General features: G+C 33.3%; 1 protein-coding gene across 4 annotated transcripts in view; it reads left to right on the top strand.

Moving 5' to 3' along the window:
• The window catches only part of FER (FER tyrosine kinase), a 465,098-nt gene that overhangs the window by 69,452 nt on the left and 378,804 nt on the right, over positions 1-16,842 (top strand). For all 4 annotated transcript variants that reach the window (XM_032845246.1, XM_032845225.1, XM_032845234.1 and 1 more), the window contains exons 4-5: positions 3,014-3,187; positions 11,132-11,231. In XM_032845246.1, the coding sequence (XP_032701137.1) occupies positions 3,014-3,187; positions 11,132-11,231 (274 nt within the window). The remainder of the gene's footprint in view (positions 1-3,013; positions 3,188-11,131; positions 11,232-16,842) is intronic.

The raw sequence follows: 16,842 nt of genomic DNA, 5'->3' as shown, positions 1-16,842 counted from the left end.
GGGTAGAGAATGGCAAAACTATGAAGTTGAAGGATGGACAGAGGATAGATGATCTGAGACAAATAGGCCTTAGAAAGAAATTTGGATTTTTCTTTAAATGAAAAGGAAAGGCAATGTAGGGTTTTATGTTAGAGAATTATATTTTCTTTTTCTACTTTAAGGGCAGTGGGTTGGAGAGGAGCATGAGTAGAAGAGAGGACACCAGTTTGGAGGTGTTCTAATAGTTTAAGCCAGAGTTAGTGATAACCTCCGAAATGGTTGGCAATGGAGATGAAAAGAAGTGGGTGGATTTGTGGTAGACTTTGGAGGGAGAATCAGAAAGACTCGCTGATGGATCGTTGGGGAAGTGTGACCTGAACTTAAGAGGAGCAGAGACCTTTTTAGGAAGAGAATTAGTAGTATTAGTATTTTGGGATTGGGATAAAGCCAGGTTTTTGTTAAAGCTAGAATATAAATGGAAAGTCCTGATAAGAAGTATAAGTAGTTTTCTAATAATAGAGCAGGACTTTTTGAGGTTATGGGATTCTTTGAGAGAGTATCCTGGATCAGATTAGGAAATATTGAGGGCAATATAAGGTTGGTAATTAGGGTCATGATACATACCTTGGAAGGCTTGGACTTCCCACAGTGACTACAGTAAAACAGGGCTTTTAGGCAGGATGAGATGTGCCCTTCTGGGAGGAGGAAGCCAAGGCCGTATTGTGTCATCTTTAGTGTTGGCTTTCAAGAAGGCTTCTCTCCTAGGCTGCAAAGACTCTAACACAGAATTTCAAAAATTTGTTGCTACAAAGAACTTAGAGAATATTTATTTTTTGAAGATAGATAATGAAACACTGATTCCTCTCACTTTTTCTCCCTTTTCTTTTCTTTTCTTTCTTTCTTTCTTTCTTTTTTTTTTTTTTTTTGGTAGCCTTAACATTCTGTACATGCTGTAGAATGTTTTCCCAATGTTGTGTTTTTTAGTGGGATATATATATATATATATTAAATATAAATATACAATGAAAAAGACAAAGGTATAAGAGTTATTAGGACATTTAGTTTGTTTTTAATCCATGTTTATATAGTTTTGTTTTCATCTTGGTTAAATTTTATTTTTTATTTAATTAATTAATTATTTAAAGATTTTATTTATTTATTTGAAAGAGAGCAAGAGAGAACACAAATGGGGTGGAGGGGTACAGAGGGAGGGAGAAGCAGGCTCCCAGCTGATCAGGGAGCCTGGCTGTGGGCTGGATCCCAGGATCCCGTGATCATAACTGGAGCCAAAGGCAGACACTTAATGACTGAGCCATCCAGGTGGCTCTAAATTTTATATTTTAATGGCACAGGTACATCAATTTTAAGTTGCTTTGTGCTATGTAGAGCATATTATTAGATTTTTGAATTTCAAAGTAAGTATGATGATTCATAAGCCACATTTTTTTCCATGTTTATAATAGCATTTCACAACTACAGTGGCCCTTGTCCCTAAACAAATGTCCTCAAAGGTTAACTTTTAAAAAAAGGTATGTTGAAGTGTATCAAAAACAGATTATCAAGTTAGACCCTAGTGAGTTCTGACTGTGATTAAGAATTTGCTTCTTTTAGGCTATTATTTTGATTTGGGTGCTTATTCAGATTTTTAAAATTAATATATAATGTATTATTTGTCCTGGGGTACAGGTTTCTGAATCATCAGGCTTACACATTTCACAGCACTCACCATAGCACATACCCTCCCCAATGTCCATAACCCAGCCACCCTATCCCTACCCCTCTTCCCTACAGCAACCCTCAGTTTGTTTCCTGAGATTAAGAGTCTCTTATGGTTTGTCTCCCTTCCCATCCCATTTCATTTTTTATTACAAAAAATATAAATAAATATAAATATAAATAAATAAATAAATAAATGCTCATTTTTTCCTTCCCTACCCCTCATGGCCCCCAGCCCTGCCTCTCAAATTCCTCATATCAGAGAGATCATATGATAATTGTCTTTCTCTGATTGATTTATTTCGCTCTACATAATACCCTCTAGTTGCATCTGCTTATTCAATTTTAATTTAGGGTCCTTTTGGAACATTAACAATGAAGAATAATTCTGTTCATTCATGGAGCAAAAGTAATAGCAGAAAAAATTATTCCTATCTTCAGTAAATGTCTGACGTCATATCTTGTCTAATTTTTAATCTTTAACATGGATCTTACCTGACCATGGTAAATCTCGAATTGTTTCTGAATAGAATTTTGAAGACCTATAGTGAAGGTATTCCTCAGTTACTTATTTTAGTATCTGGAAACTAGAATATCTAATAACAAATGACTTGTTCTTCTAGCAATATCCATATGCCTGCCTGTCCCATACCCGACATTACATGTGTCTGCTTTAATGAAATATGTTGTGCTGGAAAAACCTTTGAGAGCTAATGCTATTTACTAAGAAAAGAGAATAGATAGAAATACAGGGATCACCAGTATTTAAGACATAAGCAGCAAAAGAGAAGCAGGTACAAAGATTGAGAAGGGATTTTTAGGAAGAGGAGAAGACAAGTTGGTATGTGGGAATATGAGAAGCCATGCAAACTGAAAAAGAAGAGTTTCAGGAAGAAGTGAGTCAGCAGGATCGGATCAAATGCTAAGAATAAAGGTGATTAAGTTCCTGCTGCATTTGACTGTTAGGGAATGGTGACCTTACTGAGGCAGTAGCATGGTGTGGCAGAAGCATATATCATGTGTTGACAAATAGACAAGAAGTGGTAAAATGATGACTGCAAGTGTGGACTCTCAAAGAGCCCAATTCCTTTCATAAAATATTACATAGTCTCTGATTACTAAATTTTGAAGTATTTGTACTTGAAGTTGAAGATGTTAAATATGAAGCATTCATAGCTATTGCACAATTGCCAGAAACCTGGAATTTTATATTAATGTAATAATTTGTGTAAAACTAAATATCCTGAATACTTACAGCACAATAAAATGGAAATCTTTAATACAGGTGCTAATTTTATTTCTTTATTTTTTTCAAAAGTCTTGGCTACTTATGATTCAGCAGACAGAACAGCTTAGTAGAATAATGAAGACACATGCAGAGGACCTAAATTCTGGACCCCTACACAGGCTCACCATGATGATCAAAGACAAACAGCAGGTGAAGAAAAGTTTTGTAGGTGTTCATCAGCAGATAGAGGCAGAGATGATCAAGGTTAGTCTTTCTCCTTTGGAATTCTTTTGTTAATGTGATTTTCAAATTCACAGAAATCTTTTACCTTGTTTGACTTTAAAAATTGTTTGTTCATCATTTTATGATGAGAAATAGGTTTTGGTGTCTCTAATAAGTAATATTTTATTCTTATTGCATATAAACATAATTGATTATACTGTTACTTTATGTTCTCTGAAAGAAAAAGAATACTGCCAATTAAACTGATGCAGTGCTTTCTTATCACTTGGAATTTTTATTTTTTACTTACTGAAATAGCTCTTCTAGGTTTTATTATTTTTATTTTTACTCTGCATAATAAAAAAGAAAATATAGACAAAGTAAGTTAGGATAATTTTAAAATTTTCTTCCCGAGTTTGTCCCTTCTGGATAACTTCTTACAGTGTTTTTTTATTATAAAAATTTTGAATGTACAAAAGAAGAGAGAATAGTAAAATAGACTTCTATTGACTGATCCACTCACATAGTCAAGGTTTCTTTTTTTTTTTTTTTTATCTATATTCACGTACTTTTTCTAATACACTGGATCATTTTAAAGAAAATTGCAGGTATCATTTTGTCCATAAATATTTTAGTATGTATTACTAAAATAAATACTCTTTAAAAAAAAAAAAAACTTAACCATATTATCATTAACCCACCTAAAAATAACAGTAATTCCTTTGGGTTATTAAATATCCTGACTGTGCTCAAAGGATTGTTGTTTAAATGTTTTTTACAGTTGGTTCATTTGAATCATGACCCAAACATGGCTCATACATTGTTTTTGAGTAATTTTCTTTTAATCTGTAGGTACCTCTCCTGATGTTTTAAAAATGCTATTTATTTGTGGAAGAAACTGGGTACTTCACTAAAGGTTCCAGTGCTGCCAGCCTGATTAACCTATTGAAAAAGTTTCCCTTCAGTCATTCACCAAATAGGTTTAGAAACAATTGATGTTTGCTGCTTAGATCCATTATTTAGTAGGGGTTATAAAATGGCAGTATTTTACTTCTATCATTCCTAATGCGATTGTTAGCTTTAATTTTTCAGTAAAAACTTTTCTTATATCAACTGTTTGGCTACCATGAAGTATAGTTCATAAACAACAAGCAGGATAAATGCTTGCTTTTTGCAGTTAATTAGCCAGTTTGGAGAACAATGAATTAGTTCTTTAGCAAATTCAAAAGTTAAGATTTCCAGTTTCCAGTCTGGCCTATAAGAAATTTGGAAATTGTGACTCCATCCTAACAAAGAGTTAAAATTTGAATAAATTGAAAAATCAACATCTCTTCTTAGATCCTTAAGAGAAATGAGGTGACAGAGCTAATGGCTCCCCCTAAAATTGGAGAGACAGACAAGTGAATACAGAGAATCACAATTTATCAGAGTGAAAACCTCTTTGGGAAGCAGTGCTGTGTACAGGAAAACCTGAACTGTAACTGACAAATTCTGGATGCTCAGTGTGGACAATCTGACAGTTAAAAACTCCAGGAGGAGCCAGTTATTGAGAGGACTCCATGCTATTGTGACTTTTACTTCCCAGACCTCTACCAGGTTCTCACAATAAATATTGGAGAAAAATCTCATGCTCCAGTGGGGGGAGGGGAAAGGGAACCATTTTGATATATGCCAAAGCATTCTGTCCTTAATAAAGTCTGCTCTCAGGAGAAACTGTTTACCCTTAACCTGATTAATCTGGGGGAAGGGAAATTCATAACTCCTACTCACTCTGAGTGGGCTGTGGGCTAGTCAGCTGAGTAGCACATGTGAAGTACATAGCCAGAGAGGCACAGACTCAGTAGAAGACTGAGTTATACCCTAACCATAGGGTATAAAATGCTTCCTCTTTTCTGACAGCTTATTATTAGAGGCCTATTTAATCAGTTTCTTTTACCTGGTACATCCTGGCATATCCTGCCTAGCAATGAAGAAAAAGTAACAACGGATAGCAAAAGGCAAAAATACACAACTGGAAGACATGGAACAAGCATCAGACCCAGACACAGTAGAGGTGTTAGAATGATCAGACTAGGAATTTAAAACAACTATGTATAATATGCTAAGGGCTCTAATGGATAAAGTAAAAAGCATGAAAGAACAGATGGGTAATGTAAGCACAAAGATGGAAATTCTAAGACAGAAACAAAAGGCATTCTAGCATTCTAGAGAGCAAAGATGGTGTAACAGAAATGAAGAATGACTTTGATGAGCTTAATAAGAGATTGGACACAATTAAGCAAAGAATCTCTGAAGCTGAGACTATATCACTTGAAGTCTACAAAACTGAAAAGTAGAGAATAAGGACTGAAAAAAAAATGGAACAGAATAACCAAGAACTGTGGGGTAACTAAAAAAGATATAGCATATGTATAATGGGAATACCTGAAGGGAAGGAAAGAGAGAAAGGAACAGAAAAGATTTTTGAAATGATAATGACTGCAAATTTCCCTAAGTTAATGTCAGACAGCAAAGAGCAGATCCAGGAAGCTCAGAGAACACCAAGCAGAATAAATGGCCAAAAAACTACACATAGGCATATCAATTCCAAACTACAGATAACCAAAGGAAAAAAAAGAAAAGAAGCCTGAATAAAAAAGCACCTTACCTATAGAAGATCAAATATAGGAATTATATCTGACTTCTCAAAAGTAAGTAGGCAAGAAGGAAATGGAATGAAATATTTAGATGTTGAGAGAAAAAAACCCCACAATCCTAGAATTCTATACCCTGTAAAATTATCCTTCAAAAGTGAAATAAAGCATTTCTTAAACAAACAAAAATTGAAGAAACTTGTAGCCAGTGGATTGAGTAGGAAAATGAAAAAGTTCAGAAACTCAGATGTACATAAAGAACGAAAGAGCATTAGGGAAAGAATGTGAAGATAAAATAAAAACTTATTTTTCTCATTCTTGATCTAACATGTAATAGTTTATTGAAAATAATAGCAACAATATTCAGTTATGTATGGTCATGTATCTTGGGTGTGTACATTTGTATACATACATATATAAGTTTATGTTGCTTATATATAAGTGAAATGAAAGACATTAATGATATACAGGATAGAATGGAGGTATTAGGATTATTTTTGTATTGTAAGGTACTCATACTACCTGTGAAGTGCTATAGGGTTCTTTGAAAAGAGGCTTTCATTAGTTTTAAACACATATTGTGAACTCCAGGAAACCTACAAAAAAAAAGTTAAAAAAGAAGTATAACTGGGGGTGCCTGTGCTTTTGGTTAAGCCTCTGCCTTCGGCCTGGGTCATGATCTCAGGGTCCTGGGATTGAGCCCCACATTGGGCTTTCTGCTCAGCAGGGAACCTGCTTCCCCCTCTCTCTCTGCCTGCTGCTGCTCTGCCTACTTGTGATCTCTCTCTCTGTGTCAAATAAATAAATAAAATCTTTTTTAAAAAGTATAATTGACATACTAGAAATGAGAGAGAATAGAATTGTATAAAATATCAAAACCACAGAAAAAATGGTGGAAGACAAAAATAGGAACAATAATAAGGGTACCAAATAGGAAACTAACAAATATGATTGCCATTAATCCAGGTATTTAAATAAGTTCTTTGATGGTTAGTGGTCTAAAGAAGCCAATTAAAGGACAGAGATTGTCAAAGTGGATTTAGAAACAAGACCCAAATGTATGTTGTCTACAAGAAACCCATTTTAAATATTAAGATTTTAAATATATAGATTGATAATAAGTGGATGGAGTAAGATATTCTATGCTAATCCTAATTAAAAAAAGCATATTAATATTAGAGCAGTCTTCAAAGCAAGGAAACTTATTGGGGATAAAAAGGAGGATTACATAATGATAAAGGGGTTAGATCTCCAAGAAGACATAACAATCCCTAAGATGTATGTGCCCAACAACATAATGTCAAAATACTGATGGAGCTGCAAAAACTGATAGAATTGCGAGGAGAAATAGATGAATACTCTGTTACAGCTGGAGACTTCAACACCCCTCATCAGAAATGAACAGACCCAGCAGGCAGAAAATCAGTAAGGACATAGATGAACTTAATAATACCATTAATCAATTAGATACAGTGAACATCTACAGACTATTTGATTGAATAACAGCAGAATACACATTCTTTTGAAGCTTACATGGGAGATTGAACAGGTACACTACATTCTTGAGTAAATCATACCTTAATAAATTTAGAAGAAGAGAAATCATCCAGTGTCTGTTCTGAGACCACAGTGGAATTAAACTAGAAATCAGTAATAGAAAGATAGCTGTATCATAGTGTACTTCTATTTTCAACTTTTTGAGAAACCTCCTTACTGTTTTTTAGAGTAGCTTCACCAATTTGCATTCCAACCAGCAGTGTAAGAAGATTCCTCTTCTCTGCATCCTTGCCAGCACCTGTCGTTTCCTGTGTTAATTTTAGCAAATTTGATGGTGGAGGTGATATATCATTATAGTTTTGGTTTGCATTTCCCTGATAATGAGTGATGTTGAGCATCTTTTCATATATCTATTGGCCATCTAGATGTCTTCTTTGGAAAAGATGAAACGAAATACTTCTAAATGGCACATGGATCAAAGAAGAAATCTCAAGAGAAATTAAAACATATTTTGAACTAAATGAAAATGAAAATAAAACTTACTGAAATTTGTAGGTTGCAAAAGCAGTGCTTCGATGGAAATTTATAGTATTGAATATATGCTAGGAAAGAAAAAAGATCTAAAATCAATCCTCTAAACTTCTACTTTAGGGCATTAGAAAAAAAAAGAGCAAATTGAATCCAAAATAAGCAGAAGAAAAGACATAATACAAATTAGGGTGGAAATCAGTGAAAGTGAAAACATAAAGTCAATAGAAAAGTCAACAAAACAAAAAGCTAATTTCTTGAAAAGATCAATAATATCAGTAAGTTTGTAGCCAGGTTATGTAATAAAAACAACATGGGCACAAATTAATAATAGGATTGAAAGAGGGGACATCAATAGTCCATATTAAAAGGGTAATTAAGGAATACTGTAAATAACTCTATGCCCACAAGTTTGGTTACATACAAGAAATTTGGCAATTCTCTGGAAGATACAGTCTGCTAAAAGCTCACACAAGAAGAAATAGCTGATCTGAATAGGTATATATCTATTGAAGTCATTGAATCAATAATTAATAACCTTCCAAAACCAAAAGCACCATGCTCAGATAGTGAATTCTTTCAAATATTTAAGGAAATAATCATACCAATTCTCTATGAATTCTTTCAGAAAAAGAAACTGAGGGATACTTCCTAACTAATCCAAGAGATCACCATTACCAAATCAGACAAAGACATTAGAAGATAAAACTACAGACCAGTATCTCTCATGAACATAGATGCAAAAATCCTTAACAAACTATTAGAAAATCAAATCCTACAATGTATAAAAATAATTGTATATCATGACCAGTGAGATTTATTTCAGATATGCAAGGCTGGTACAACATTTTTTTTTTTTTTTAAAGATCTTATTTATTTATTTGACAGAGAGATCACAAGTAGTCAGGCAGGCAGAGAGAGGAGGAAGAAGGCTCCCCGTGGAGCAGAGAGCCCAATGCGGGGCTCGTTCCCAGGACCCTGAGATCATGACCTGAGCCGAAGGCAGAGATTCCAACCCACTGAGCCACCCAGGCACCCCAAGGCTGGTACAACATTTGGAAAATCAGTTAATGAAGTCCATCACATGAACAGATTAGAAAAAGGAAAATCACATGAGCATGCAAATAGATGTAGAAAAATCACTTGACAAAAATTACAAAACCAGTACACATTCATGATAAAAACTCTCAGTAAACTAGGCAAAGAGGAAACCTTCTTCAACTTAATAAAGAATACAGGAAACCTACAGCTAACATCATAAGTAATGATAAGAAACTTGAAACTTTCTCAATAAGATCAGAAGCAAGTCAAAGATGTTTTCTCTTACCGTTGCTTGTTAACATCATACTGGAAGTCTTAGCTAATGCAGTAAGTCAAGAAAAGAAATGTATACAGACTGGGAACAATGAAATAAAGCTGTCTTTATTCACAGATGATATGACTGTCTAAAGAAAATCCAAGTCAATCAACAAAAATACTTGTAATTAATAAGTGATTATAGCAAGGTTGCAGTATGAAATGTTACTCTACAAAAGTCAGTCACTTTCTTGTACATCAACAATAAACAAGTGGAATATGCAATTAAAAACACAATACCATTTTCATTAGCTCCTCCAAGAATGAAATACTTATATACATATATGCAACATATATACAAGATCTATAGGAGGAGAACAACTGAATTCCAAGGAGAGAAATTATAGAAGAAATAATTGGAGACGTATTCCATGTTTGTTGATGAGAAGACTCAATATTGTCAAGATGTCAGTTTATATCAGCAAAATGTCAGCTTGCTCTTTAGATTTAACACAATCCCAATATTGACAAACTGATTCTAAAGTTTATATGAGAAGCAAAAGACCCAGACTTGTCAACAGAATATTGAATATGGAATATTATTTAGTACTCAGAGAAATTAGCTATCAAGCCACAAAAAGACCTGGAGGAAATTTACATGCATATTACTAAGTGAAAGAAGCCAATCTGAAAAGGGTACATACTACATGATTCTAACTATATGATATTCTGGAAAAGGCAAACTATAGAGACAATAAAAAGATCAGTGGTTTCCAGGAGTTAAGGGAGAGAGAGGAATGAATTAGGTGCAGCCCAGAGGATTTTATTACAGTTAAACTACTTTATATGATACTATAATTATAGATATATGTTGTTATATATTTGTTCAAATCCATAGAATATACACCAGGAATGAAACCTAATTTGGATTTTGGATGATAATGATGTGTCATTGTAGGGTCATCTGTTGTAAAAAATGTACCACTCTAGTAGGGGATGACTGTGCATCAGTACATACAGAAGGTATATGGGAAATCTCTGTTATTTTCTGTTCAATTTTATTGTGGAACTAAATCTGCTCTAAAAAATAAAGTACAGTATACAAAGTTAATTATTGAGTTTTCTTTTATTTTGAAGATTTATTTATTTATTTGAGAAAGAGAGAGAGAGAGAATGAGCAGAGGGAGGGGCAAAGGGAGAGAGAGTGAATCCTCAAGCAGACTTCGCAGAATGTGGAGCCTAACACAGGGCTTGCTAGGATCCTGGGCTCATGACCTGAGCTGAAACCAGGAGTCGGCCGCCCAACCAACTGAGCCAGCAAGGTGCCCCTGAGTTTTCCTTTTCTTAAAGGAATGGTGCAGACTCATTTATATCTGTATCATAGCTATCAATATTTTTGTGGGTTTTTTTTTTTTGTATATCGTTGTCCTCTGGTCCATCCAGAGCAATGGTGATGCAGAGTTCATTAAAAGTGGACTCTGGAATATTCTTCCAAGTTGCTTATGCCCTTTTTGTAAGTTTTTAATGTTGCTGATATCTCAGTTTCTCAAAGGTATATTAGAAGTTTTTCAGATACTATCTAAGACCCTTATTTTTTCCTTAAATTCTATTTAAGTGGGTTTTTGACTATAGAATCAAGGAATTTCATTTGCTTAGTTTTTCCAAAGAAATAAAAAATACTCATATTAGAAGTGGTAAATTAGAACAAGTCCAAGTTACTCTGTATAATTAATATAAATATTTAAATTAGCTTTTTTATTAGAGAAAATATTTCTATATACAGCATCTTAATCTGTTGGTCTTTAAAGTTAATATGATGACAGCAGTATTTCTTGACTTGCTTTTCTAAGAAATGTTATTCTTTTTCATATGCTGTTGAACTTATTGATTTCTAAACCAATTTTTAATATATTATCTATAATATATATTAAGGAGCAACTCTGTTCTGTAAGCAATAAAATATATATCAGTTAATACTCTTGGATTTAAGTTTTTGACCATAAAATTTATTCTTTATTATTCTTTTTGACAGGTTACAAAGACAGAATTAGAGAAATTAAAATCCAGCTATAGACAGTTAATAAAAGAAATGAATTCTGCCAAAGAGAAATATAAAGAAGCTTTAGCTAAAGGTATGGAAAAGTTATGAAAAATTATTTATTTTAATGATTTTTATTCTTATCATTTGAAGATTGTCTTAATGAGTAGCAGATTGATTCCACTTAGGCCAATTCACATTTTAAAAATATCAAAATATGCCAAAATAGACTAATTGTCAAACTATTTAATGTCTTTTTTTATTTTTTTGTTTTTTTAAATGATATATTTTTGAGTAGTTCATGCTAAATGAAATTACATAGCACTTGTAGTAGAATGCAAAGAATGTTTAAATTTTTTTCTCCAGCATCAGATTTACTTATTTAATTACTGAATACTAAATAAGAAAAATAAGGTCGTATTTGTTTAGATACCTTTTTTAGTCCTCTTTTTACCTGTAGTAGTTAAAAGACATTAAAAGACAAGATTATTTTATGGCATTATTTTGCTTTCATAGCTTAATTTTATGTGCCTGTATTGTTCTAACATTTTCATAAGAACCTTTTGAAATAAATAGAAAGAGAAACATTATTTTTATTTTATTTTATTTTAAACAAGAGTTTATGGTTATGAGTCTTTAAATGTGAGTGAACAGTCTTTATATTTAACTTTTTTTAAATTATAAAAGTTGGAGGGTTTTTTTTTTGTTTTGTTTTTTGTTTTTAATTCTTCCTGTCTAAATATAAGCTTTATTAGCAGCTCTGTCTTCTTGAGACTCAACATATTTTCTCTTGGTCTTTTACTTGTGTATATATTCTTGTTTTGCTGAGGTAAGTCAAATAAATAGCTCTACATTTGAATATGTCTTGCACAATGAAAATACCATGTTTTTGTTGTTAATCCCAGTAGACTAAAAGAGAAACTGATGTAGATGGATTTCTCCCTCCTTCCATTTCTTACTTTCCTTTGTCTTCACTCTCTTTCTCCTCTGGCTGCTCTCTGGTTGCTTCCTCCTCTTCCTTCTCTCTGTCCTTCCCCATTCTCTTGCTTACTCTTTGCTCCCCATTTTCCTACCAACACAACATTTACTTTGTTTCTGTCTGTTCCTGTCCCCACCCCTCACACATTTACCTCATGTTTCTGTTTTTTGCAGTGTTTCTGCTACCTTTTTAGGGAAGATGAAGCTCTGTTTAAAGTTTTCTTATTTCTGCTTACTTATTTGTCATGTACCTCAATCAGTATTTTGAGATCATGATCTCCTTATTAATATAAACATATCTTTTAAAATACATTTGTAATTCAACTATCTTAAACTATTTAAAAACTTAAATTATTTTAAAAAATCACTTAAAAAATGGCATTGTATAAAGATCATATACATACTTTGGAGTCAGAGAGTATTGGATATAAATTCCAACACTGTGATTACTTCATAGATTTTCAAATTTCATATATTTATTATTCTTTTATTATTTTAAAAGATCTCTAGATAATCAAGAAATATTTACTGAACATTTGCTGTCTATAAGTTATTGAAATTCAAACAGTATTTCCTAGACATTCAAGGAGCTTAAACATTTCTAGTTGATATTCTAATTTCTGAACAAGTCTTACCCTCTTTCAAAATTCAGTTTATGTGCAAGGGATCCCTTGCTAAATCAAGAGTAGTTTAGAAGTAGTTTTGTACGTTAAGCATTACTACTCAATCTGTCAAAATAGTTAATTTTATAAGGTCTGTTACTTAATGCATGTCTAGCATTCTCAAATTAGTGCCCTATATTAAAAATATCTATATTTAAATTCACTCAGAGCAAGTGATGAATTAATCCAACTGTATTATAATTCAGCTGTGCTAAGTATTTCACGCTAGGTTTGTATCTGTGGGAGAATGATTATTTAAAAAAAAAGATATAATTACTCCCTAGTCTTTGATAATTCGTTTTTTGTTTGTTTGTTTTTGTTTTTTAAAGATTTTATTTATTTATTTGACAGACAGAAATCACAAGTAGGCAGAGAGACAGGCAGAGAGAGAGGAGGAAGCAGGCTCCCCACTGAGTAGAGAGCCCGATGTGGGGCTCAATCCCAGGACCCTAGGATCATGACCCGAGCTGAAGGCAGAGGCTTAACCCACTGAGCCACCCAGGCACCCTTGATATTTGTTTTTTTAATGATTAGTTTATTTTGGTTGAAAAAATGAAATTTAATTCTGATGTCATAATAAAATTTTTAAATAGTTCTTTTGTGTAGGGCTTATATTATCAAATATTTTTCACAGATAATAGTTATTCTTTATTTTTTTAAATTACTTTTAATTTAGATAAAATACCATTTAGTGTATTAATAGTAGGAAGGCAACTAGATTTGAAGATTATAGTTTTAATTGGTCCCAAGAAGTGTTATTATTTGGCTGAATGTCATGAAATTAAAATATGTGAATTTATTTACATTTCTCCTTCTAAAGGTATTAGTGATAATATTTTCCAATTTTCAAAAATTTGATTGTTGTTATTAAATCAATGTATACCCTATAGAATATACATATATATAACTTATAGAATATATATAACCTATAGAATACATATTTTTAAAATAAGTTCTTCTATGATTGTGTTTGATACATGACATGTAAATTTATCTTTTTATAATCAGAACTATCTTTATGCTCATGTTTATGTGAAAAAGTATAGAATTTTATTTTTGAGGGACGCCTGGATGGCTCAGTTGGTTAAGCAGCTGCCTTCGGTTCAGGTCATGATCCCAGCGTCCTGGTATCGAGTCCCACATCGGGCCCCTTGCTCGGCAGGGAGCCTGCTTCTCCCTCTGACTCTGCCTGCCTCTCTGTCTGCCTGTGCTCACTCTCTCTCTCTCTCTCTCTCTCTCTCTCTGACAAATTAAAAAAAAAAAAAAATTTAAAAAAAAGAATTTTATTTTTGAACACTTTGTTTCTGTTATCACACTACTTTTTATGTTTAACATGGAAATTTTCTTCTGCGAAGTTATTTACTCTTTACAAGGATGGCAAAATTTCCAATATTTGCAGACTTTATGTCAGAACCTTAGTTCATTTGTATAGGCCAGACCAGGGCAGTTCTGGAATGGTCTCTAGGAACTGCTGGGCACCAACAATGAATACCCTGGCTGTGGTTCTAGCCACCAAAGATATTAGGAGGTCTTAAGACCCCAGTCTGACATATAGCTTCCAGTTAGAGAAGATGAGGCTTTAGGGAAGACAAGGCTTTGGGGGAAACAAGGCCTGAAATAATTCCTATAGTAAGGCTTAAATTCTGGATTTGAGAATGAATTCAGAGTTAAATGTTCAGTTACTCCAACTGGAGGTTTAGCACTTACAGTTGATGAGAAGGAAGGCAGGGTTAATGCTTAAATTCCAAATTTCTGACCCCTGCTGTGTGGCTTACATAAAGGAACATTAGTTTATATTGTCTAATGTAAAATATAACACTCATTTGCCACATAAATGTAGCACTTTAATTAATTTCTTTGTAATATACCTTAAGTATTACACTATTTTTGCTCTGTGCTGTGCTGAGAAAGCAAATATTTGTCTTAAATTGACTTGGACTAATTTGAACATTAGTCTGTTGATTACTATTTATAACATGTAAACTGAGAACAACCAAAATAATTTTAGTTTACTGAGCTGAAGTCAGTTATTCAGAATGTTTCTTTTTTTTTTTTTTTTAAGATTTTATTTATTTATTTGACAGAGATCACAAGTAGGCAGAGAGGCAAGCAGAGAGAGAGGAAGGGAAGCAGACTCCCTGCTGAGCAGAGAGCCCGATGCGGGGCTCCGTCCCAGAACCCTGGAATCATGACCTGAGCCGAAGGCAGAGGCTTTAACCCACTGAGCCACCCAGGCGCCCCCAGAATGTTTCTTGATAGCAGCACAGAATAATGAGTTCTTGAATACAAAATATACAGGTTTTACTTTTCTATTATTGCAAATTAAGTTCTGAGTACTTTAAGTTGAGCAACCGTTTAGGTTTAGCCATAAAACAATTCTGTGAATCTACAAAGCTAAGGTTTTGACATAATGCCTGTAAATGTTGGCAAAATTTTCCGTCACATTTATCCATATAAAAGGTAAATGAGGGGCACCTGGGTGGCTCAGTTAAGCGCCTGCCTTTGGCTCAGGTCATGATCCCAGGGTCCTGGGATTAAGCCCCATATTGTCTCCCTGCTCAGAGGGAAACCTGCTTCTCCCTCTCCCACTCTCACTTGCCCTGCTTGTGTTCCCTCTCTCGCTGTGTCTCTCTCTGTCAAATAAATAAACAAAATATTTTAAAAAGATTGAAAGTAAGAAGTAAATGACTTCACAAAAGAACTTCTATAGGATCATATTGTCTATGAATAAAGAAAGTTTAACTTTCTCTTTCCTATCTTGATAGCTTTTTCTTTTTCCTGCCTGATTGCCTTAACTAGAGCCTCCAGTATAATGTTGAATAGCGGTAGAAAGAGCAAAGCTATTGGTCTTTTTCCTTGAACGTACGGGAAAAGTCAAAATTAAGTATTAAATTAGCTATAGTTTCAAAGTTTTTATCAGGTTGAAGTTCCTTTCTATTCCTGCTTCAGAGTAGTTGCTGGATTTTGTCAAATGCTTTCTTAGTATCTATGGAGATAAATATTTCTTTTTCTTTTTGTTTGGTAGGAATTGCTTTGATTGATTTTCATGTTTCAAATATTATACCTGATCTCACATTCTTAGGATAAAGTCCTTGGTATGATGCACTTTTTTTAAATATTGATGAATATGGTTGGCTAAGTTTTTTTTTTTTCATAATTTTTATCTATATCTTTGTTTCTTGTATTTTTGTCTCATTTTATTATAAAGCTAATGCTATTCTGTGAATGGTTACTTCTTATTCAACTTTTTAGAAAGATTTGTGTTCAACTGGGTTCAATTGGTAGTATTTCTTAAATATTGGTAGAATTCACTTGTAAAGCCATCTGGGTCTGTTTGTTTTTGTTTTTTACTTTTGCAAAGATTTTTAAACTACGAATTTTTTGGATTAATGTAGACTCCTTAGTTTATCTGTTTCTTTTTGAGTTTTAATAGGTTGTATCCGTCAAAGAAATGCCCATTTCACTTAATTGTTGGATTTAGGATTTATTGCTATCAAATTGTTCATATTTCCTTATTGACCTTTTTAATTTGTAGAATCTGTGGTGACTTCTTTCCCATTCTTGACACTGATATTTTATGTTTCCTATTCTTGATACTGGTATTTTATGTCTTGATATTGGTATTTTATGATACTGGTATTCCTAAGCATTCTGGCTAGAGGTTTATTGATTTTATTTTCTCAAAGATCAGCTTTTGGCTTTAGTGGTTTTTTTTTCCCCTGTTTTTCTGCTTTCTGTTTAATTGACTCATGCTCTAATATTTATTTAATTTCTTTCCTTCTGCTTCTTTTAGGCTTAGTTTGCACCATTTAAAAAATTTTTAAATGGGGCGCCTGGGTGGCTCAGTGGGTTAAAGCCTCTGCCTTCGGCTCAGGTCATGATCCCAGGGTCCTGGGATCTAGCCCTGTGTTAGGTTCTCTGCTCAGCAGGGAGCCTGCTTCCTCCTCTCTCTCTGCCTTCTTCTCTGCCTACTTGTGATCTCCGTCTGTCAAAAAAAAAAAAAAAAATCTTAAAAAAAAATTTTTTTTAACGTTCTTAATGTGGAAGTTAAGATCATTGATTTGA

The sequence above is a fragment of the Lontra canadensis genome, unplaced genomic scaffold, assembly GCF_010015895.1.
Source record: "Lontra canadensis isolate GAN:19392208 unplaced genomic scaffold, GSC_riverotter_1.0 scaffold4, whole genome shotgun sequence".
Classification (NCBI taxonomy): domain Eukaryota; kingdom Metazoa; phylum Chordata; class Mammalia; order Carnivora; family Mustelidae; genus Lontra; species Lontra canadensis.
The sequence above is the reverse complement of the archived record's forward strand: the minus strand, read 5'-3'. Positions and strand labels throughout refer to the sequence as shown.